A 24,824-nucleotide genomic window follows, 5' to 3' on the forward strand; every position below is an offset into this window, starting at 1 on the left:
TTTGTAAAACTGGGACTAGAAAGAGGTTACAGGACATAATCTAATTCGGAAAAGTGATAACAAGACAGATCTCCAGAATAACCTATCCTTTCAAGATTGGATCACTGTCTTGTAATGACTCAACAACTGGCCTACTCCCCGCCACTCCCCCCTTTAAATATAAGTCAGTATAAACATAGATACAAATCAAATCCATTTTAAAAGGAGGCTTCATGTGAGTAAAGCATCTGGAGCTTTTGAAAAAGGAAACACCTTCCAAAATGCTAAAAGGAAAATACAATCCTTTACAAGAACTTATGTTATTTGACAAGAGCACTTTGCCTCATAACGGTGACCTGAAAATCTAGATAAAAAGTTTCATTTATAACAGAAATGTGTGTATGTTGAAATACCTTCTCTAACCAGATAGTCAGCACACACAACTTTTCTTTTCCATTCATAAGAGAAATACTTGGGGAGACAGATGATTAGGGAGGGAAGAATGAATTGCATTAGTTGTTCCTATAATAACAACAAAGAGTGCACTAGGGATGTTAAAGACTAGTTGACTATCTGATAATCATTTGCTTATCGGATAGTCTGTTGACTACTCAACTAGTTGATTCCCCCCAGCTTGGCTGCCTCTGTAAGACAGAGGCAGAAAAGCGGTGTGTGTGGAGAAGGGGTACTTAAAAGCAGCAGCACTGCACAGCTGAGCTGGGGATCAGCTGTGCGGCGCTACCATTTTGAAACCTCAAGGCAGCGTTTCAAAGGGGAAGCCACTGCCACCGCACAGTTGAGCCACAGCTCAGCTATGCAACGGCACTGTCCCTTTAAAATGCTGAAGGGCCATGGAGCTCAGGGTCAGATGGGAATTCCCCAGCTAACCCTGGGTTTCAAGCGGCATTTCCCCAGAACCCGGGGTCCCAACTGACCCCGGGTTCTGGGGAAATGCAGCAGGGAGCCGGGAATCAGCTTGGTGTTTCAAAGGGGCAGCGCTGCATAGCTGAGCTGAGGATCAGCTGTGCAGCAGCTGCACCTTTGAAACTCAGCCTCCGCACATTTCAAAGGGGCAGCTGGGGAGCCCGAGGTCAGTGTAGGACTTCCCAGCTGAATCCGGGCTCTGTGGGCATTTCCTTAGAACCTGGGGTCAGCTGGAATCTCCCCAACTGAACCTGGGATCTACTGAAATGCTGTGCAGAAATGGGGTCAAGTGGGGAGTCCCTCGCTCATCCTAGGCTCCATGGCTTTGAAATGCACAAGAGCCCCTGCTGGGAATTCTCATATATTTCAAAGCAGGCACTCGCGTGCAGCCTGAAGTCAGTGGGACTTCCCGCTGGCTCTGGGCTGTACACGGAGTTCCACATTCCTCCTTTGAAATGTACAAGAGTCCCCATTGGGCTACATTTCAAAGGAGGAATGCGGAAGTGCCTATCGACTAGTCAAGTAGTCGATGGAAATTCCATGAACTACTCGACTAATCAATTAACTGCATTTTAACATCCCTAGTGTGCACCTTACATGAACAGCTTTTTTGCTTACAATATTTACAGCTGCAAGTTAGGGATGTGAAGGTTTAACTAGTTAACCAATAAGTCTCAGCCTTAGTCAGGGATGTGAACATGTATCCTAATTAACCCTCTCATCGTTACAGATAGTACCTCTAATAAAGAGGGAGAGGGAGGGAGGAGCCAGTGTATGTGGGAAGCCACCTTTGAAGCCCACCTCAGTATCTACTTCAAACAAACCAACCAACCACCCAACTAACCAGTAGCACCTTAAAAACTAACATTTTTTTTTATTTATATATATATATACACACACACACACACACACACACACACACACACACACACAAATAATCATGAGCTTTCATGGGTAAAACCCACTAGAGCTCATGGTACTATATATATATATTTGTTAGTCTCTAAGGTGCTACAGGATTGCTCTTTTTTTTTTTTTTTTTTATAAAGTTACAGACTATCATGACTACCTCTCAGACTTTTCAGTATCCCTTCTGTTTTTCCTGGTCCAGATCCAGTCTCTTGCAACTAGCTTCCTCTTCATCTGGAAAAAGCGGCAATGAGTCCTGTGGCACCTTATAGACTAACTGAAGTGTAGTAGCATAAGCTTTCATTGGCAAAGACCCACTTCATCAGATGCATGTGACTCTCTCCCTGAAAAACTCAGAAGGCCTTGATTGGGGTTCTCTGTGATGGAGTTGTGTCTCCTCAGAGCAAGGTGGAGACCAGATATGTCACTCCAACTCCGAGCCACGTACTCTGGCAGAATGAATATCAGTTATCTGGCAATAGGCTGGATAGAATTCACCCTCTGTAGCTGTTGTCAGGGCTGCTTCACATATGGAACACCTCATAGATTTAAGTCAAGTATTTGCATGTTAGCTCTGCCTGGCTCGAATAAGGGCAGAGGAGCCCAGCAAGGGAGATACTGCAGTAGCAGATTCAGGTGGCTGAAGTCACCATGCTGCTATTTACCAAACCAAAGGAGGAGGAGGAAGAATATTATAAACTACAAATGGATGAAATTAATACAAATAAAGATTTAAAAACAAAATGATAGGGAGAAATTGAACCACCAACTTGTTCCACCTCTGGAGGCAGAAAATCCTGAGCTCGAGGATAGTGCTTAGTGCTGGAGCCTCCAAAAGTAACATTGGACTGCCTCAAGTCCATATCTACGTGGAGGGAGGCATTAGCCCATAAATAATGGCTGAGGAGAAAAGTGGTTCAACAGAATCATTCTCTCTTTAGATCGGGGTGGGGAACTTAAGGCCTGGGGGCTGCATCCAGCCCTCAGCTTACCTGAATCTGGCCTCCGAAGCTCGGGGCTCCCCTCTAGCATTGGGGAGCCCGTATTGGCATTCCACCCCCTCCACCACTGTCCCCCATTACCGCCGCAGAGCTGGAGCACACAAAATCTAATAGCCTGGGCCTGGCTCCACTCTGATGTACAAGGGGAAAGTGGGGAGTCTTTCTCCTTCTCAGTCAGGGGCCACATCAGTAAGAGTTTGAGATTTTTCCTCCCCCCTCCCCTTCTCACTTGTCCAAAAAAACTTCCCACTTCTGCCTTAGACTCCCAAGAAGTCCTACTGGCTCTAGCTGTATTAAAAGGTTACACAAAATTGCGATAGGGTAGGGGATAGCACATATGTCACTACTTTTAATTCTTTTAAAACTATTTTTTGGTGATCATAGGTAATAACTTAATGGGCAATTCACCAGAAGAGTTAATCAAGGCAGTTCAGTACAAGTAAAATAAATGTATTAATCTAATTTGCAAATCATCTTTATATATGCAGACAAAGTGCAGGCTCTCCTTTCAGAGATTTATGTTTCTCTTGGAAAAATTTTGATTTTCATTCTAACACATGGGGTCATTGCTTATTTTTTCTATATATCAGAATTCAATTTGTGTATATTTGAAGCAAAGTAAGTAGCTTTCGCATGAGGTAAAAGCCTTCTTTGGTCTCTAATGACAATGAGATGTGTGTCTTATGTAGAAATCAAGACATTTAAATCATCTCTCTCTAAATAAACAAAATAATATTTATACTTACAGATATCTCATCGCTAAAGTCTATTTCATCCAAATCAAGGTATTCAGGGGCTTCCATTATTCTTCTATGCACATTTTGGGTGAGTCAGTACAGCAGTAAAGTCCTATTAATATACAAAAAATGAGGTATTATATATTAAAGAATATAAATTATTTTAAAACGTTTTAGCATGGTCACCATATAATTGAACAAGTACTGAAGCTGGATTGGAAGTACCCTTCCAAATACCTTAAATTTAATTTGTCTGCTCTTAGCTATGTATCATGTGTTGTGTGTGCATATGCCTATTTCAGCTAATACAGTACAACAGCTACCTTGCATATAAACAGGGTGTGACAGACTTAAATTCTGCTACTTGTTCTGGCAGCCCCCCAGTATCCCTGGAGAGCCCCCCTGAAGTCAGAGAGGATGCCTGCACAGAGACAGTTGCAGGATTAAGTCCTTAAATAGTAGCAGTCCACTTGATGCTAAGCTCCCACTGACTCAATGGGAGTCAAGGGTACTCAACAATCTTGATCTAGCTTTGGTAGAGCAACTTTGCTGGTGCTAAAAATGTAGCTTTTTCAGGCCATGAATCCATTTACCTCTGTTGCTAAACAATAATAATTAAGATGTAAGGCATTAAGTGCTAAACATTATTACAGTATCAAATTCACTCATCCAGCACTTGTGTGTAACAAAGGAAAAGCTGAAAGAAAAAAAATCAGCCCCAGTTCATGAATATGACCAACTGGTAAATAATCAAGTGGTAAACAACACATTTACAAATAATGGAAATTAAGCTGTGATGGTCTGAAGAGAATCATCATATGCTAACCAAACGTTAACATACAAATTTCAACAAAAAACAAAACATTCTGCAGGTGTTATATTCTTTGGCATAAAAAACTAGTCATTGATCTCCTATACACTGACCTCTGCAAACTAAAAGTTGATCTTAAAACAGCTGTTCTTGAAACATTTATAAAAAGAAGACTGAGAAATGTACTCAAAATAGTTTTTAAGCTTGGAAAGCTGAATGCTTGATTCTCATCAAATTACTGCAAATATAGCATCTTTCAGTACTGTGTTCTCTTTGGAAAATTAAAATTCTTTTTCCCCAAATGCACTCAAGCTATTACCATATTTCTCCCTCACAGTAATCTACAAGACAGCTGTTTAAGAATGAACAAATCTTACATATTTCCCACTTAAAAACAAAATAGGTTTTACCTCATTTAAAACAGTGTTCGAGGAGTGAAACACAAAATTGGGTCAACTTCTGCAACAGAAGTTACTCTAGAACAAATTCACTCGTGACTCAGTTAGAGGTTTGTATTACATGCATATATCCAGGGGAGAGAGATGGGGGTAAAATAATATAAAGCAAACCACATCTTTTTTATCTGAGGGATCAGAACGTGCTATATAATGGGAAGCTATTGGGCAGAATGATTGCACTCATTTTGTTCTCTTGCTGAATAGCAAATTGATGTTCAAAGTGCGCACACATAGTAAGGTCCTAGTCAATGTAAGGGTGTCATGAACAGGCCCTTTAGAGTTTTCCTCCTGTTTATTAATGGGCACATAAGACTACAGCATATTTCTTAAGGCTGTTACATAGTACATTTTGAAGGAAACTATAGCTTAGTCAGGGCAAAATATTTAGCTGCAGATATTTTCATCAAACTCTAGCGTTGCAAGCTTAGGTCCCACAAAATGAGAAAAAAATCCTACTTCATTTTGTACATCAATTTGTCATTGACTAAATGTGTCAACTTACATGTGGCCAAATTATGCAAGATATCCCTATGCTTGTAACGTGCATTCTGGGAAGCAAAGCAGGTGCAGAAGTAGATTCTGCAAAACTGCTAAACATCACACTACACTGGTGGTAGAAAGAACAGGGCAGCAAATGGTAAAGCATTGACTCTGCCCCCTCCATCATGCCCAGCAACGTAGTTACAATGGAATGTTTCACAGCATACACATGGGAGTACAGACCAAATGCAGTTCTCTCCTTCCACAAAATAATGGGGGAAGAGGGAGGGGGATTATGAATCTGAGTCACAGCCTCCCAGACTGCTTCAAAGGCAGTGCAACAATGTACAGTACTATCCTTTATTCTGCAAAAACCATTATCTCTGGACATAGGCCATAAGGAGGAGTGAAAGGCATTGTACGTAAGAGCAAAACCAGCTACAGGTTGAACCTCCCAAATCCAGGATTCTCTGATCTGGCAACATCCGTGGTCCAGCAGGGGCACAGATATTTGTTGGAGCAAAAAGCCCTGAGGTGGGAGGAACGCAGGAGTTGGGGAGCCCCCGCCCTGGCTGGGGAACCCCCGGCATCAATTGGGCCAGGTAGGGGCCAAGGAGCCCTCACCCCGGCCAAGGAACCCTTGGTATCAGCAACTCCAGGTGGCTGCTGGGAAGTCCTCGCCTGGGATGGAGAACCCTTGGCATTAATGGAGTAAGGTGGTCGGGAAATCTCCGGCTGCAGTAGAGCTGCCTAAGGCCAGACAGTCCCAGCCAGGAACCCCAGAAAACCCCCAGTGTCAGAGGGGCCGGGATGACTGGGCAACATCAGCCAGGGAACTCCCCAGCTGAAGCAGGGCTGGCAGACGTGGGTGGCCTTGGCTGGGAAACCCACAGAATCTCCTGCAGCAGTGGGGCGGCCTTAGGGATGGGGCAGAGTAGCCGGGTGGCCCCTGTTGGGGAACCCCCGGAGGCTGCAGGGCTGGCAGCAGCTGGGTAGTCCCAGCCAGGAACCCTGGGGAACATCCTATGGCAGCAGGAGCAGCAGCAGCCAAATGGTCCCTGACGGTAACTCTGGGAGACGTTGGGGCAGCACGTGGGCAGCAAGGTGGGGAGCCGTTCCAGGCAAGCTTTAGTGGAATCAGCAGCAGGGCAGGGAGCCCCAAGGAGAGGACCCCGGGTGCACTGACCTCTCCTGGTTTGGCAAATTCCCTGGTCTGGGACAGCTCAGGTCCCCAGGGGTGCTGGACCATAGATGTCCAACCTGTATTAGGAGGGGAGGTAGAAAGAAGATGGCATATTATGTGAAGTTGGGATGGCCCACTTAACATTACTTCTCTATACCCATTTTTTCATCACTATTGATAACTATATAAAAAAAAGGATTAAAAAATGTAAATCCACCTGCTCTACACCCATATTTCACTGCCATGCAACTAAGTTTGTATAATTAGATAGTATAAAGAGATCTACAGCTTTAGAAAAGGTTCATCATCATAAATTCCCCAAGCAACGTATAGGAAGGCCTGAAATATGGCAGCACAACCGTCCACATCTTTCAAGCATTCTACTGCACGATGAGGTTACTTAACTATTTGGAAGTTGCCACCTGCTCATTGCCCTGTCCAGACAGGTTAATAGTGGAATGGGTTATCTTCTGGAGCTGGAAGCTGCTTGATGGTAATGGCCAAGCATTCGTTTTAGTCATATGACAATGAGACAAAGTGCATTGCTATTTACCTGACCAGATTGGCTCTTAGTTACTGTAATTTACTGAACTGAATTCCTACTTCAGCCAACAAGATAAAGTCATGAGTGTATTCAAAATCTCAAGGAAAAATAGTGTTGCGCTCCATGCCACCAGTCAACACCTCCTCATGCTTAAATATCAACCAATCAATGATGATGACAGAACACACCCCTTCTGAACTCCCTGGTGACAGGAATCCATACAGTGTATCTGACATAGAATGGAAAATTGAGTTAAAATCAATTATAGAGCTTTTTTTAATCAATGACATTATTTTCCCAGGGTGCTTAGGTGCCTCCTCAGATCCCACAAACTTGCTTGTGTCAACTCATAGGGCCATGGCGAAACAGGATTATGGATTCACTTAACGACAGAGTTGATTAGGGATAGTTGCTTTTATTAATTACATCACTACTATTACCGAGTTAATACTGCCAAATAATTCCACAGCTATTGCAAAGTGACACATCAGTAAGCACATGCAGAGCAATACATAAAAGAGTAGCAGGCACTGAGAAATGCTTACGCCCCTTCAGTCTGCTGGGAGTCCCGTTCCTGTCACCAGTGGATATGGCTCCAGCTGGGGGAATCCAGGACACCTTCTTAGGTCTAGGTCTCTGGTGAGACTCACCAGGCACAGGACTCCCTACGCTAGTTATACTACAGTTGTTTACTGGGTGTGGGCGCACTGGCTCAATGCCACTCTTAACATTCTCATGAGCTGAGCCCGAGGTCAAACTTGTTTACCACTTAGTAGTTTCCCAGCTCAAGTGCATGTGTTAAAGCTGATAAGGGCCAGCTGCTGTTTGCACTTGCAGGGTCCCAGGCTATTTACTTCAAGAATGGAAACTTTCATCCTGGGCCTGATGAGCTGCAGGACCCACATATGATTTTTTATGTGACAGCTTGATGCACTGAATAAAAGGCCTGACAGAAGTCTATACAAAGTTTGGTGCACATCATATTGAATTCAGTTATCTCCTCAAAAGTCTGTCTCAAAGTAAAGATTTGGTCAACAGAACAAACAGGCCTAAAGCTATATTGAGGATCCCAGTTTGTCACAAAGTGGATTGCTGATTTGAGATATTAGCCCAAAAGTGAAGACTGCTAAAAATATATATCTGAGAGAGTTTGTCTGTCTGCCTGTGTGTTCAAGAACTCCTCCTAAATGGTAAGAGTTAGGACCACCAATTTCAGTATATAGCTTCCTCTTGTCATAATTTAAAGCAAGATAAGGGTTTGGCTGTGCCAGGACAATGGGATGTGCCTGAAATGGGACTGCTTCTCATAAAACCATACAGAGACAGAATCACCAAACAGGTGAAAGGCGCAGGCTCAGGGCATGTCCCTGATCCTCTCCCCCATCCAGGACTGCCCCAGCCTCAAGCCTCCCTCCCTCTGTGTGTCCATGAAGGAGTCATGGGGAAAGGGAAGTTGAAGCCTCTCCCAGTCATACAGGAACATTGCTGGCTGTTCCCCTTCATCTAGTTTGCTACATTCCTCACTCTGGCTGGGAAGCAAAGTGGGTAGATGAACCTGGACTAGTCCCAGCTGGGATACGTGCACTTCTCCCCCAACTATGCCCACTGGAGATGCAGTGGCCATGGAGAGGTGCTTCTTTCTTGGCCCCAAGTGGCTGTGGTGAGAATCATAGGACTGGAAGGGACCTCGAGAGGTCATTGAGTCCAGACCCCCGCCCTCAAGGCAGGACCAAGCTCCGTCTACACCATCCCTGACAGATGTCTATCTAACCTGTTCTTAAATATCTCCACAGAGGGAGATTCCACCACCTCCCTTGGCAATTTATTCCAATATTTGACCACCCTGACAATTAGGAATTTTTTCCTAATGTCCAATCTAAACCTCCCTTGCTGCACTTTAAGCCCATTACTCCTTGTCCTGTCCTCAGAAACCAAGAGGAACAAATTTTCTCCTTCCTCCTTGTGACACCCTTTTAGATATTTGAAAACCACTATCATGTCCCCCCTTAATCTTCTTTTTTCCAAACTAAACAAGCCCAGTTCATGAAGCCTGGCTTCATAGGTCATGTTCTCTAGACCTTTAATCATTCTTGTCGCTCTTCTCTGTACCCTTTCCAATTTCTCCACATCTTTCTTGAAATGTGGCGCCCAGAACTGGACACAGTACTCCAGCTGAGGCCTAACTAGTGCAGAGTAGAGCAGCAGAATGACTTCACGAGTTTTGCTTATAACACACCTGTTGATACAACCTAGAATCATATTTGCTTTTTTTGCAACAGCATCACACTGTTGACTCATATTCAACTTGTGGTCCACTATGACCCCTAGATCCCTTTCTGCCATGCTCCTTCCTAGACAGTCGCTTCCCATCTTGTATGTATGGAACTGATTGTTCCTTCCTAAGTGGAGCACTTTGCATTTCTCTTTATTAAACTTCATCCTGTTTACCTCTGACCATTTCTCTAACTTGCTAAGGTCATTTTGAATTATGTCTCTATCCTCCAAAGAAGTTGCAACCCCACCCAGTTTGGTATCATCTGCAAACTTAATAAGGGTACTCTCTATCCCAATATCTACATCATTGATGAAGATATTGAACAGTATGGGTCCCAAAACAGACCCTTGCGGAACTCCACTTGTTATCCCTTTCCAGCAGGATTTAGCACCGTTAACAACAACAACAACTCTCTGACTACGGTTATCCAGCCAATTATGCACCCACCTTATCGTGGCCCTAAGTTATATTTGCCTAGTTTATCAATAAGAATATCATGCGAGACCGTATCAAATGCCTTACTAAAGTCTAGGTATATGACATCCACCGCTTCTCCCTTATCCACAAGGCTCGTTATCCTATCAAAGAAAGCTATCAGATTAGTTTGGCATGACTTGTTCTTCACAAACCCATGCTGGCTATTCCCTATCACTTTATTACCTTCCAAGTGTTTGCATATGATTTCCTTAATTACCTGCTCCATTATCTTCCCTGGGACAGACGTTAAACTGACCGGTCTATAGTTTCCTCTCTCCCCGTGGCAGCCTGCATTCTGAACCATTCATCTCCAGTACCACCCCAGATCAATGATTTTAAATGAAGCATGTACATTTTAATTCTATTTTCCCTGAAAAAAAAATTGAGTTAAGGACCTGAGCAACACTGGGTAAATCTTCTAGTACCTCTATAATTGTTACATCAGCCTTTTCAAACTGAGGCAAAGTAACCCCAGTCATCGGGAATTATATAACTGTGCAAGATAGTCTGAAAAGGCCCATGTAGCCATGCGACAAAAGTGTTCTCACTGGTCTTCAACAACTCAGGTTAAATGTCAACAAATCTTAGATTTCAGTTTATGTAAAGAGAACTGGATCTCTTCTTGGTTAAGTAAGGTGGCTCTCCAGAAGTTCCTGTCCCTCTTAAAATGGTAGAGAAACATTTTGATTCTTGTTATCTTTGAGAGATGGTTCACATTAAATGGCAGGACACGATCAGAAATAAAGCTAGTTTCTATATTTGGCATCAAATATCTCCATTAGTATGGTTAAGATTTTGGTGGCTTTCTTGGTATGGACATATTATTAGGATAGAAGACCAATAAATTCTGAAATGTGTTGACCAAGGAATGGCTCTACCCAGCTGGCAATAAAAAGTTGACAAAACATTCCCAAACCCATCTGAGACTGCCTAGGGGACTGTGCCTTATCTGAACCATACACAGACCTGCACACAGTGAGGTAACATACATCTAAATATGCAATAAATAAATTACAAGACAGTTTGGGTACACACAAACAGATATAAAACAAGTGTCTACCGCAGGGGGCAACCAATCGCATGCACACCATCAGTGGCATGCAAGCCAGTTTTCATTGGCACGTGGGTGGGAGCTCAGCCCTGCCCTGCGCCATGCAGCAAGGAGCCTGAACTGCTGCTTGAGCCTCACAGCCGGCCCGGCACAGGCAGGGAGTTCACCTGATTGGTGGGGACGGGGAGTTGTCTTGCTGAGCAAGCAGCTGCTAAAAGAGTTGCTCCATGGAGCAGCAAGATAAGGAAGTGTTAATGGCTTAAATTTACAAACACCTAGGGCTCGTCTACACTGGCCCCTTTTCCGGAAGGGGCATGTTAATTTCACAGGTCGTAATAGGGAAATCCGCGGGGGATTTAAATATCCCCCGCGGCATTTAAATAAAAATGTCCGCCGCTTTTTTCCGGCTTTTAGAAAAGCCGGAAAAGAGCATCTACACTGGCCCCGATCCTCCAGAAAAAAAGCTACTTTGAAGTAGGAATAAGATCCTCCGGAAAAGGGCTTTTTTTCCGGAGGATCGGGGCCAGTGTAGACGCTCTTTTCCGGCTTTTCTAAAAGCCGGAAAAAAGCGGCGGACATTTTTATTTAAATGCCGCGGGGATATTTAAATCCCCCGCCGATTTCCCTATTATGACCTGTGAAATTAACATGCCCCTTTCGGAAAAGGTGCCAATGTAGACGTAGCCCTAAAGAGACAGACAGGTGCCTAATAGGAATTGCATTTATCTTCATTTGACTTTTAATGGGAGTTAGACATTGGGGTTTTCTGGAGTGCAAAGCAGGTTAGACATATATCTGCCTCTTCAGGTACCCAAATACCTTTGTATATCTTGGTCTAGATCTAAAAAACAAAGCTAAAGGCTCTGATGGGGAATTGTCAACAAAAGCATAACTCATGTTTTTCCCTGTGTTACCAGAACTGGATGAAATATGAGGACCTATTTTCACAGGGGAAAAACAAAGTATTAACTTATGGATTCATTTACATTTCGAAGAGTGACAAATGGACCCATTTTTAAATTTTTTCCTCTTTTTCAAAATGCCCTACATCTTTTCTATTCTCTCCTCTCCCCCCCAAAGAAATTAGTGAAATTTTTCCTTTACAAAAAGCCCCTCCAAAAACTGGTAGTAACTAGTTATAATAGACTCTGAAATTTGAGTTAGTGAAAAGGCATGGCATTTTTTGTACAAGAGGAACCATTTTGACAATGTCGACAGTTTGGGATGAGACAGTTTTGTGTTAGAAAAGAGTCCTTTCCTGTGCCCTAAAAGAAAAAAAATACTTCAAAAATTTCAGCTCAGTGTTACACTCAGACACTTGGGTGCATCTTCAGCTCCCCTTAGTGCCACCAGGAGGTGTGTGTGCTGGACATCTTACAGAGTGAATTTTTAACTGCAAAGCAGTAGTTCAGCCCACTAATTCAGCTAAAAGTACTGAAACAGAAGACGGGACTATGCAGCACTTTAAAGACTAACAAGATGGTTTATTAGGTGATGAGCTTTTGTGGGTCAGACCCACTTCCTTAGATCAAATTGTGGAAGAAAATTGGCATGACCATATATACCAAAGGGATACAATCAAAAAAAGTGAACACACTAAAAGTAGTGTGTGGTATGTCTCCTTGAGCTGTAACATACACCTCCAGCTGCTGTGTAGATGTACCCTTGTGGACTTCCCTGAGCTCACTCAAGAAGTCTCTGATGAAGCCAAGAATTAAGCCTGCGTATCCCGAAGCAAGTAAGAAAAAGATTCTAACAGAATTGTTTTGGAGTGTTGCAGATAAAACTCTGATCTAAATGATTTTTTAAATCCTGTGTTACTAAAATGGTAAGATCTGCATCTTAATTTATTAATGAAGTTGCTGTAAGTAGGAATATTATTGACTTTAAAAAGTATCAATGGCATGCAGAATCGTAAATAGAAGTGAGTAAGTTAAATCTCAGCATGCCATTTCTGAAAGGTTGCTGGCCACGGTCTACAGGTTCACTATCCTTACACCACAAGAAACTCTGTTAACAAAAGTGTGTCTTATCAGAGATTTGCTTCATTATATTTTATGTTTTTATTTTATTTTTAAAATCCATCCCTCTTTGCATTGGAAAGAAGCATTTTAAGAGATGAAAGCTATCTGACAATCTTGTCCTTCAGAAATAATTTTACTTCTGTTATTAAGCCACCACAGACTTCAGTGCTGCAGACCAATTTGTTTTCATTTTGGACAACAAAAGGACGGCAGCTTTATCCTCAATTGTAATTATTCAATGTAAGACAATAAGGACTGAAAGAGTTATGAGAAACCTGAAGACAGAACTGTGAGGAACACCAGCCTAAAACAGGAATCTAAGTCCTTTTCAAAATAAACAAGGATAGAGTAAGAAACCTCAAAGGGCAGAAATAAGAAACATCAATTATACAAAATGTAGGTGTTCTAAGGAGTTTAGTTTCTGCAACATCATTTCTGATCTAAATGGCACCATATGTTGCCTGCTCATGGTTTCAAAGCAGAAGGGCTATTTGAAAACAGAAAAAGAATAATCATCAAAGGTAGAAAAATCAATATTTTCTCATGGGGGGAAAAAACAACTTTCTTTTTTATTTCTATACTCAACCTTACATTCTGCATAAAGAAAATTGCTGGAACACTGGTACATTTAGTTTCCTGCAGGAAGCCACACACTCTTATACGCTAAAACTGGGCAACAAACTGCAAACTAGCAACTCAAATAGTGAAAACAAAGACCATGTAATGTTTCCATTGATCCATGCATGAAATGTCATACAGGGATAGACTACTTGATATAGTTTAATACAACAGAGTAATGCTACATACCCAGTAAATCATATGACAAGTCATAGTCAATGCTGCTGTGAAGAGAACTTTGCAGCCATGTGAATCCAACATATCACCAGAGAGGTTAACAATCTTCAAAACATTTACCACCAACTGCTTAACAAGATGGATAAGTGCAATGTTTAAAACAAGCATGAGTGGCATTTCCTAATGTCCAGTGAAGCATCTCCTGGTAACAGGGGCGGCCTGAGGCGGGCTGCGGCAGCTGGCGCCCCAGGTGGAACATGCGATCGGCGCCCCCGCCTGCACAGCCATCAATGGCATGACATCATCATTGGGTGCCCCGGGTGCCCCATTGAAGACGGGGTCTTAGGCAATGGCCGAGTCGGCCTATATTCACGGGCCGCCTCTGCCTGGTACAACAGATTAACAATATATTTCCAATCAATCTCAAAGCAATCAGGTGAGCCACACAGTAATCATCTCTGATGTGCCAGCAGAAAATTCCATTTTTTTTTAACTGGTCAGTTTTCCCAAATGTATTTTTCTCCTTGGAAAGGTTTTGGACCTCAAGAATTTCTATAAAAATTTCAAACGGAAAAAAGTGTTTTCTTTCTGGTGCATTATTTCACATACATATGACTAACAGCTGAAAAAAACCCATAAAATAATCTAGCCTGTTGATGAAATGCAAAACAAAATCACAGCATGTCATATGTATATACCCAACAGGTGTTTTTATCGTTTTATGGGACACTGCCATTGTAAGAAAATACAAGGATATTATTTAACTAAAGAGGATGGAAATAGGGTGATACTGTTAAAATACATAAATAAAATCTCTCATATGCACTTTATTGTTAAACATTAAATATTTTAGGGGTTGTGCAGTTTTGTTAAAAAAACACCTTCCCCTTCGTATTCAGGTATGAGAATCATTTCTTTTGTTTTCCTTAAAACATTAGGTTTTCCTTTGCTATCCTTCCTCCCAAATAAAACTATTTATCAGAACTTAAACCAGGTTGCCTATACTCACGTAAATACACACACACACACACACCCACCCACCCACCCCAATCTAAGGACAAAGAGAGAAAGAAAAAAATAATTCACGATAAAATGGTTTATTTAAAAAAAAAAAAAAAAAAAAAAAAAAAAGGGCAACTGGGGAAATCCTATTATCTGGTAGCTTCTGCCAAACAAAAGTACAAGTGAAATTTAATTATTTATTACCTACTGGAGAAACAACTGACTATTACTTAAAAATCTTGGGTGCACTGATTACAACATTTTTTCCTGAGACTGAAGATGAAAACTGGAATCCTGCCTCAATTTCCTTTAAACACTCCCATAAAAAAGAATTGGATGTGGTGGCCTCTAGTTTGTTATGTGTCTCCTTCTGGCTCTAACCAGGTATCTACCATACTCCACTCTTTGAGAAAAGAGCAGTTACAGTAATGTGGCTAACAAAACCTTGAGACACTCATTTTCTTACTAGAAAAACAAATCTGTCAAGTAAGTTGCCTTTGAACAAGTTATGTTTAATAAGTTTTCCTTCTGGAGGAGGAGGGATGGAGAGGCAAGAGACACGAAGCTATGAGGGAAAACATTTTTTAAATAGTAAAACAGTGGTGATGCTTAGGTAATACTAGAGTGAAGAAAGACATTATAATAATGTCAAGTGAAATAGCATAAAATAATTCTTTACCTTTTTGATACATCAGATAAATATGTGTCCTTTGATAAATGTGTGTCCTTCCACAACAAACTCCGAGGGGGCAGAAAGTGTCCATCACAGATATCTCTAGTGTGACTTTCTGCTTCATGCATCTCACTCTTCTTTATTCATTCTGTTTGTTGGTGTGGGTGGGTGAGAAAGAGGCTGACAGAGTGAGGAAAAAGAGGAGTGGGAGGGAAGGCAGAAAGAAAAGAGCAGCAGATACATCATTTAGTTTCAAAACTAAACCTGCGTCTACACTACCGCTGAGATCTGTCGACATAACGTCGACAGAACTCAGCAGTTTTGTCGATGCTGGTAAACCTCATTTTACGAGGCATAACGCCTTTTGTCGACAGAGTTCTGTTGACAGATGGTGTTATTGCATCTAGGGTTGCGTCTAGACTGAAGGGTTTTGTCGACAAAGCAGCTTGCTTTGTCGACAGAACTGAATGTAGTCTAGACGCTCTTTGTCGACGGAAGCTGTGTCGACAGTATCTGTCAACAAAACTTCTGTCGACAAAACCCTGTAGTCTAGACGTACCCTGTGTGTGTATATGTGGGGAGGGGGGGAGAGTGGGAGTAGGGGAGAGAAGTACAATACAGAACCAAATGGAGGGAACGTGGGTAGCAATGTCATAATCCAAAACCCAGGGAGATCAATGGAAAGACTCCCAATTAGATTTGGATATGGTTCCATATTAAATTTTGCTTGTAGGGCACCCAAGTATGACTTTAAGCGCCATATACTGAAGTTTTCTTGCAATTTTGGGTACAAAACATAGAAAGAAGTATATAATCGCAAAAGTGTATAAGTATAATGCTTAGTTCAATGAGGTCCCAGTACTGACTAAAGGCTCTAGGTGCTACCACAACACAAAATATTAATAGTTTATAGCTTGCAGCCCTATTTGTGTGCCGTGTATATGGATTATAATTTAATTTTCCCAATAGAGATGAATTAAACCACAGAAAAAATATAGCTTATTTATTTATATATTTACATTGTCCCCAGTAACTCAAAGGGAAAATGACTGTTTCATCATTAAAGATTTAAACAGGCCAGACTGGGAATGAAAACTCAGAAACCGTTACTCAAACTGACAGTTGATTTGCAGCTAAAGTACTTCCTTTCAGCTTCACATATTCTGATAAAATGACAACCTGACATACTGTGACACTATTTTGAAAATAATAAGTCTAATGAGGAATCGTTGTGCTACAATCTAATCTCTAGTGTACTGTTTAACCCCTCTTTCTGGGTTTGGGGAAATCACATAGGGTTTTTTCTTTTAAAAAATTATGTTAAATCACATTGTTTCTATTACTTGTCAAGTGTAATGTCTGGATTTTCTCTCACTGACTAAGCATCTCTCTAGTACTAGCTTGTTTTATTTACTTTTTTCCTCCCTTTTAAGCAAGCCAAGAAAAATACATAGTACAAAGGGAATTATCTACTTCAAAATGCAGAATAAAGAGGGTATTTTAAAGACCTTAGGTGAATTTGAAGGAACAATTTATTGTAAGAAAAATGAAAAGCTAGGTTGAAAATGACGTAATTTACTTCACTGGAGGAGTGAACTCTGAGACTAGGATTACCTTATCCTTTATCACATTTATTCAGAAGTTTCCTTGAGTTCAAAAGTTCACAGCAGTCATTTATAATGGCATATTACTTCAAAAGCAAGTCAGAGGGAAAGCACTGCTTTTAATCAGCACACAAGTACAATCATTATGCAAATCTTACTAATAGGGCTAGTTCTAGGAATGGGACAGAGCATGCCGATGTTCAAACAATTAACAGATGCTATTTAAAAAGATAACGGAAAAAGAAAAACCCTGAGTTATAGCCACAAGAGCCTGTATAAATACCACACTCAGCCCTGGAAAGAACAGAAAATTATGGGCCTGATTCTGCTTCTATTGAAATTAATAAGAGTTTAGCAGTGGTTGCATAGGGAGGGAAATGACAGGCAAGCCTTTATTGTTTTATGTTGTAGAGCAGTGGTCCCTTCAGCAAAAGTTTACCCACCCAGGCCTGACCAGAAGAGACAGAAGCTGTGCTAAGTGGTCTCAAAGAAGGTAAAAACATCAACTCATGTGCATGTAATCCTCAAGACTTTGTCAGGCATACAAAGCTTCCATCCACCATTACATGGAAAATCCTCCACAACCTGATTTATTTTAGTATTAGGCACTTTGAGGGAACATCAAGATTGCACAGTCCTTATAGGGGCACAAACTATGCACACTCCTAGCAGGGGTATAAATAGTAGTATAGACTGCGAGGCACTGTTCAGATTAGGGATGTTACATAGCATGTAATTGAATAGTCATGTAACTGCATCAAATAGTAGCGCTTACACAACTATTTGATAGTCCCTGGGGGCGGGGCCAGCAGCCAGTGTGCTCCCAGCTCCACTCCCAGGGAACTCCCTGACACCCCATGCTGCTGCCTCTCTATCAGAGGCAGCAGCACAGGGTGGCAGGTGGAAGCCAGTCTGTGAGGGAAGACAGTTTAAAAACCAGCTCCCTGCCAAGGCTGGTGCCCACCTGCTGCCCCCCACACTGCTGCCTCTGATATAGAGGCAGCAGTGCAGGGCAGAAGCAGCCCCTGTCTGCGGGGGGCCCAAGCTCACCACAGTCAGAGGCTGTGCTGGCATCCCACGGAGCTGGTTAACCAACTGAACAGAATGTTTAACTAATCAACTAATTAAATGGAACTTTACATCCCTAGTAGAGAAGGGCTCCAGCAGGCAGAGCTGAGCCTACTAGTGCTTGTATCCTTCTGGGCCCAGAACTTCCCTCCCTGGGGGGGAGGAGCGGGAAGAGGAGAAATAGGGATGGGGGTGGCCAGAGCCCATACGCAGCATGAAGATGCCTAGGGCACTGTCATAAATAGGAGCTGCTAAGGAGAGTCAGACTTACCGGGAGAGTGAAGAAAGGGTTAAGCAATTGGAGATGCACCTGAGGTAGGGGACTCAGGCATTCAGCCATTGAAATGCTAATAGGAATTTCAAACCGAGAGAGAAGGGTTTTTCTTCCTCTCTTCTTTGTTTGAGATCAGAGCAGGTTTTTTTTCCAGGTTTGGAAGGAGACAGGCCTTCCCAGGAATGGACTTCTTGGATTGTGTAAGGAAAAGTTTAGATAGTCTGTCTGGTTTTATGGTTTTCCGTGTTTGGAAATCATGTCTGAGCTGGCTAATTGTTTTTCCGCCTTTGAAACGAAGGATTATAGCCCAGGGGTTTTCCCTGACTATGTCACTTCATGGCTATTTAACACCTAGTCATTTACTATGCTTGCATCAGTAGTTTTGTTTTCATAATAAAAGTGTTTTTCTTTTTGTTTTCATTAACCAGTATTGGTTGATTGTTGTGTCCTCAGGGGGACTGAGATCAAACAAGTCTGTCTCTGAGAGTCACAGAGACAGGTTTTACAGAGTTTATCCTAAAGCCAGCCACTCATCTCTGCACTCGAAGTGTCAGGCTGGGGAACTGAGCCATGACAGGCACCATGAAATTTGGGTGCCCCATATTTCATGGTGCCCTACACAGCTGCGTGTTTTGCATATGGGCGGGGACAGCCCTACCATCAGATCTCTGCTGTTGGGGCCTTTCCTCGCTGCCTCCCCTCATCAAAGCCTTTCAATGCTGCATGTAACTACATACCACAGTGTGGGCACAAACTGATTTTCACTTAGTTACACACACCCTACAGGCTGCTGCTAGTAATGTTCAGTGCAGGCATAATCTTAAAGACTAGCCAATTAGCCCGGCATAAGATGGGATTTTCAGGTCTCTCCTCCTTGTCAGTCTTCTCTCCTGAGCCTCCAGTCTCTCTCTCTCCCTCCCTCCCTCCCTCCCTCCCTCCCTCCGCGGACCCCAAATAGCCTTTTGGGCTCCACGCTCCTCATGCTGCATGGAGCCCAAACGGTCACTTGCACCACTTGCTCCCACGCGGTGGCCTGGCTGAATGGCGCAGAAGTCAGCCAAGCACCATGGCGGGAGGCGAAGGAGGGCGGGGTGGTGACGTTCACGGCCAGAGGGCGGGACCTGGAGCTGCTGTCACACCACCCCGCCCCCCTTCCCCTCTTGCCGTGGCACTTGGCTGACTTCTGTGCCGCTCAGCCGGGCCGCCATGGGGGAGCAAGCGGCCGTTTGGGCCCCACAGTCCCCATGCAACATGGGCCGCCCAGAGGGAATAGCCAGCATTTCAGACAACAGCGTCGCCCATAGGGAACAGCCAGCATTTCAGCATTACAGACTCTCAGACACTGGGCTACTATATATATGATTACTGTTCAGAGACAATTTTCAGTCTGTATACAACTTGCATATCAAGAAGGAATGAGTATAAGTATGCTCATAAGGGCAAGATCTTGATGCTGATACTTATGCAGGGTAACACACTCTGCATACTTACAAAGGGACGTTCAGGGCTGGCCTTTGGGCAAGGTGAGCAAAACGGCTGCCTTGGGCTCTGCGCATTCAAGGCCCCACGCTGCCCAGCTCCCGGTCTCGCCCACCCAGCTCAGCCATGCTGCCTTGGGCCCCGCAAACTCTTTGTCTGAGCCTGGGGCCATTATATGCTAGGAATTTACATTGGTACAACAAGATCTCTCAGGGTTATGAAAAATTCATACCTGAGAGATGTAGTTATTCCAACTAATCCCCAGTGTGCTTTACAGCCTCTTAGGCAAATGTATTACCTATTAGAAATGTGAAAGGTTAACCAGTTAACTAGTAAGCATCACCCTCAACATCACATTAAACCAGCTAACCAATTAAACAGGATTTTACATTCCTATTACCTATACAGATGGGAAAATCCAATGTATGTAGTGTCTACATTAAAGTGCTGCAACTGAACTACAGTATCATCTTAAGTGTAGATATACCCTGACTCTAGAAGTAAATAACTACTCAAATGGTGAAATCCTGCCTCTGCAGAAATCAATAGGAGCTCTGCCATTGACTTCAATGGGGCTGAGATTTTACCCAGCATGAACTGAGAAGACAGTATGAGACCTTCAGTTAGCATTTGATGATTCTTCTCTGCCTGCTTCTCATTACTATTCCTGTAAGTTCTCTTATGAACAAGTTTTAACTGCATATTTTAAAGATTTTAAAAGAGAAAAATTCACCTTTATAACTTTTGAAGTACCTTTATATTTTTAAATAAACAGTCAATGGTCGGGCAACTGAGGGAGCTGAATTGTTACATGCTTTTGAAGATGAACCACAAAGTCTGTCAAGTACCAATATGCATTTAACAGTAATAAATACAATCAATTTCCAGATACACATTTGTATTTCCTTTGAAATTTAAGCAAAAGAAAAAATGTACTCAAAACGTTAAACCAAAATGCATACACTTGCCCATTTTGGAATGGTATCTAGAAAAATAAGCTTGATTGTTTTAATTAGCCCTGAAGAAAAAAACAAAGAGATGGAAATTAATATTTGTTATTTTAAAATTGAAGTAGCATGCATGGTTCATGCACTCTGCAAAAACTGATGTACTATATTATATATTAAATCTTAATGAAAGTATCAAAATGAGTAAAAAGGTTAGCTAATCCATCTGAACACAGATATTTGATTTGCTGTATTTGATTAATTCATATTTGTATACACTTTGAACTATTAAAAGGCTATTCAGTGATAATTTGAAATATTCCACAGTCATAGGAAGTTAACACGCTTACTTTGCCTCACCACATATCAAAACACAATTGTTTTAGACAGGGTGACTTTCATGTCAACTGCATTTGCAGAAAAAAGTGTGTGTAAACATTTTCAATCAGCTAATTCTTTCCATAGACGTTGAACCTCATTGACATGAAAATGAGTTAGATGAAATGACCCACAACACTCTGTAAGTGATGTGTGTGTGTGTATTCATAAAAATGAAGGGGGAAACCATACAAAAACTTCATCAGAACACATACTAGAGGCAGAATGTATTCCTGTTATTATAAGTCACATTTATAATACCATTGTATTACTACAGACTACTGCAATGTGTAGATACAGCTTGTTAGCTGTATTTGACACCAGATATCAGGTAACTCTCCTCCTAAATAGTGGTGGAACATAGTTTTGTCTCAGACATAAGCCAAAGCTAAACTGCATTGAACACCAACTGCAGAAAGAATGATGGGCTCCATGTTTTAAATCAAGCCTTCTACCCAGGTACTTAATATAGTTTTCCTTATCTCAGGTGGGCAATAATTTTTAATAGTGGGGCCACTCTAAGATTTTGGCAAGTGGTCATGGGCCATACTTCTATGGAGGGGGTGTGGAGTTGGTGCAGAAGAGAGTTCAGGGTAGGGAACAGGAGTGTAGGGGGGAGTGTGAGAATTTTGAAAGAGAATTTTGGTAAAGGAGGGGTGTGTGATCTGGGGCAAGGACTTGGAGTGCAGGAGAGGGTACTAGCCTAGGGGAGAATTCTAGGAGGGGGTTCAGGGTCTGTGGAGAGGTGAGGAGAGGGGTACAGAGCATTTGGGTGGTGACCTGGGGCAGGAAGTTGTGGGGAGGAAGGTGCAGGGGTGCCTGAGGCAGGCTCTGGCTGGGAGGCGCTTATCTAGGTGGTTCCCAGCCAGTGGCTCTGCAGGATCCCAAGGTTGGCTTCCTCCCTATCTGCTCCAGTCCCAGGCTCGTGGTCTAGCTGCACCATGTGGCTCTGCTCTGGGCGGGGGGGAGGGGGGGAGGCAGGATGGAGGCTTCACACGCTGTCCCTGCCCCCAGTAAAATTTCTCAGCTCCTACTGGCCAAAAACTGACCAATGAGAGCTGAAAGATTTTTCAGGGAGGGGCGGGGCAGTGCACAAAGCCTTCCTCCTTCCTCCTCAGCACTGAGAGCAGATCTGCCTATGGGATCTGAGGAGGTGGCTGTGGGCTGAATCCAGCCCATTGACTGCCTCTTGCTCACCCCTGCCCTATCTTCTGTCTATCAAGGCCAGTGGAAAAGCAGCATTTGCAAAGAAAGAATTATACTTCTAGTGCTTCTTTATTACATAAATACCCTTTTCATAACAGCGCTTCCTTCAGTAATATTTCTTTATATTATGTGCACACAGGGTTCCAAAGCCATGGTTAGTGATAACTATGGAATATGCATTCTTTGGTTCACAATTCTCTGTGTAAAAAAAAGTAGTGTTGCCTCAAGAGGAGAAAGTGAAGCTATACATTGTAACTTCTCTTGTTCATTTTTCTGTTAAGAAGAGGAACATGTTTTATTGGCAGTTGGAAAATATGTTGGAGGAGAAACCCCCTTTTCCCATAAAACACGGCAATCTGTCACCCCTACCACAACAAAACATTTTGTGAGCATTCCTTCAATATGTTTAAGAAAGTGTTCTTTAATATGACAAAGAACTTCCATTTATTCCACAAAACAGGACTGTAACTATACACTTACCTACCTATTATATTAACTTGAGTTGTCACATGTTCCCAAGAAGAATTTTTTCCAACTAGCATATTAAAGACTTAGCTACAGCGTGACTCCCGGCTTATCTCCACTTACCAAGAGATCGATGCTGCGGAGATTGATCTCCTGGGGTTTGATTTAGCATGTTTGGTAAAGACCCACTAAATCAACTGCTGATGACCACCTTGGTACTCCTCTTGGTTGCAAGGAGTAAGGGAAGTTGACAGGAGAGTTTCTCCTGTTAACCTCTCACAGTGAGGACATCATAGAAACCAACCTAAGATACATCAACTCCAGCTATGCTATTCATGTAGCAGGAGCTGTGTATCTTGCATCGATTTTCTCTGCCAGTGAGATCTCTGGCTTCAATCTAGGACAATCTTAAGCTTTTTAAGACAAAGGAACACCAAACAATTTTTTTTTTATGCAGAACACAAAGGCTGTGTCTACACTGGGCCACTTATTCCGGAAAATCAGCTGCTTTTCCGGAATAAGCTGCGAGCTGTCTACACTGGCCCTTGAATTTCTGGAAAAGCAACAATGCTCTACTGTACAAAATCAGCCGCTATTCCAGAAAAACTATTCTGCTCCCGCTCGGGTATAAGTCCTTATTCCGGAACATTGTTCCGGAAAAGGGCCAGTGTAGACAGCCCAGTAGTCTTTTCCGGAAAAAAGCCCCGATCGCGAAAATGGCGATCGGGGCTCTTTTCTGGAAAAGCGCGTCTACATTGGCCACAGACGCTTTTCCGGAAAAAGGGCTTTTCCGGAAAAGCAGCCTGCCAATGTAGATGCTCCTTTTCCAGAAAAACTGAAAACGGAATAGTATTCCGTTTTAAGCATTTCCGGAAATTCATGCCAGTGTAGACACAGCCAAAGGTTTTTTGTTGAGCAAAAAAAAGCACAGGAGAGCAGGCATTAGGCATTGCCCCTTTTAAAGGCAGCCATTTTGAACTCTTCTCCACAGCACACCTCCAACTGCCTTGTGGCACACTGGTATACTGCAGAACACACTTTAAGAAACACTGATCTAGGAGGTAAGTGTATTTATTCAATACAGAACAACTTACAGCTTCTAAAATATTGCTGCCATTACAGGAATATTAACTTCTCTTTGAAATTATCTGCTTGTACATAAAATCAAGTCAACAAGATGTAGATGAGTCTCAGGGGTAGCCGTGTTAGTCTGTAACTTAAAAAAAAACGCTTAAAAAACAATGAATGGTGCTGCAGCACCTTGGAGACTATCGATATTTTTTTGTTAGTCTCTAAGGTGCTACAGGACCACCTGTTTTTTAAGCTTTTTTTTTTTTTTTAAGATGTAGATGAAGTATTCATAATGGAATCTACTTGAAGTATGAGGGGGTTTTCATTCAATTACAAACAAACAAAAAAAAGGCCCATTTTTCATTTACAAAAGGACTAATTTTCTAATGAAAACAGGCTTGCTTTAATTACATGGAGACAATTTCATTGGCTTCAATTATACCATTTGCATTATGTGATTAGGACAGGCCCCCAAAATGAAAGTTTGTTTATTTCAAAAGAGAATGAGCATCAAAGACATCTATTAGTCTGCAGAGTTGTCTCCAAAAGAAAACAGCGGAAATCCCTTAACTTGGCGCACATGAAATTACAGCAGGAAAAGTACTTCTGGACTAAGTGGACATAAGAACATATATTTAAGGCAACTGTTTGTGTAACTACTTTTTAAACAAGCTACAATTGGATATGCTTATCAGTTTAGTGTGCTCTGCATTACTACTGATATCCTCCTAGATTAGTCTTTTAAATCAATCAGTCAAATAAATAGCCATTCATTAAAACAACTATTACAAACATTCGAAAGGAAGTTGGTATGGGTGAACAGATGTTCTTTATGGTAAAAATGCCATAATTGTCACTATATACCAGCTGGTTCTCAAACATGCTTCTCAAATAGTCCTTTCCAAAAACTGTAACATAAGGTATAAATGGATATAATGAATGGAAGCTGAATTTAGACAAATGCAGACTAGAAATATGGCATACATTTTTAACAGAGAGGGTAATTAAT

General features: G+C 42.1%; 1 protein-coding gene across 7 annotated transcripts in view; it reads right to left on the minus strand.

The window, feature by feature from the left end:
- SNCAIP (synuclein alpha interacting protein) overlaps positions 1-24,824 on the minus strand; it is a 134,125-nt gene that overhangs the window by 75,360 nt on the left and 33,941 nt on the right. For 4 of the 7 annotated variants that reach the window (XM_075931947.1, XM_075931944.1, XM_075931951.1 and 1 more), the window contains one exon: positions 3,560-3,662. In XM_075931947.1, the coding sequence (XP_075788062.1) occupies positions 3,560-3,616 (57 nt within the window). In that variant the 5' untranslated portion in view covers positions 3,617-3,662. Of the gene's footprint in view, positions 1-1,972; positions 2,047-3,559; positions 3,663-6,485; positions 6,560-15,329; positions 15,504-24,824 lie in introns of all 7 variants that reach the window. The other 3 variants (XM_075931950.1, XM_075931945.1, XM_075931948.1) reach the window with 3 other exon arrangements.

Source organism: Pelodiscus sinensis, chromosome 6, assembly GCF_049634645.1.
Source record: "Pelodiscus sinensis isolate JC-2024 chromosome 6, ASM4963464v1, whole genome shotgun sequence".
Taxonomy (NCBI): domain Eukaryota; kingdom Metazoa; phylum Chordata; order Testudines; family Trionychidae; genus Pelodiscus; species Pelodiscus sinensis.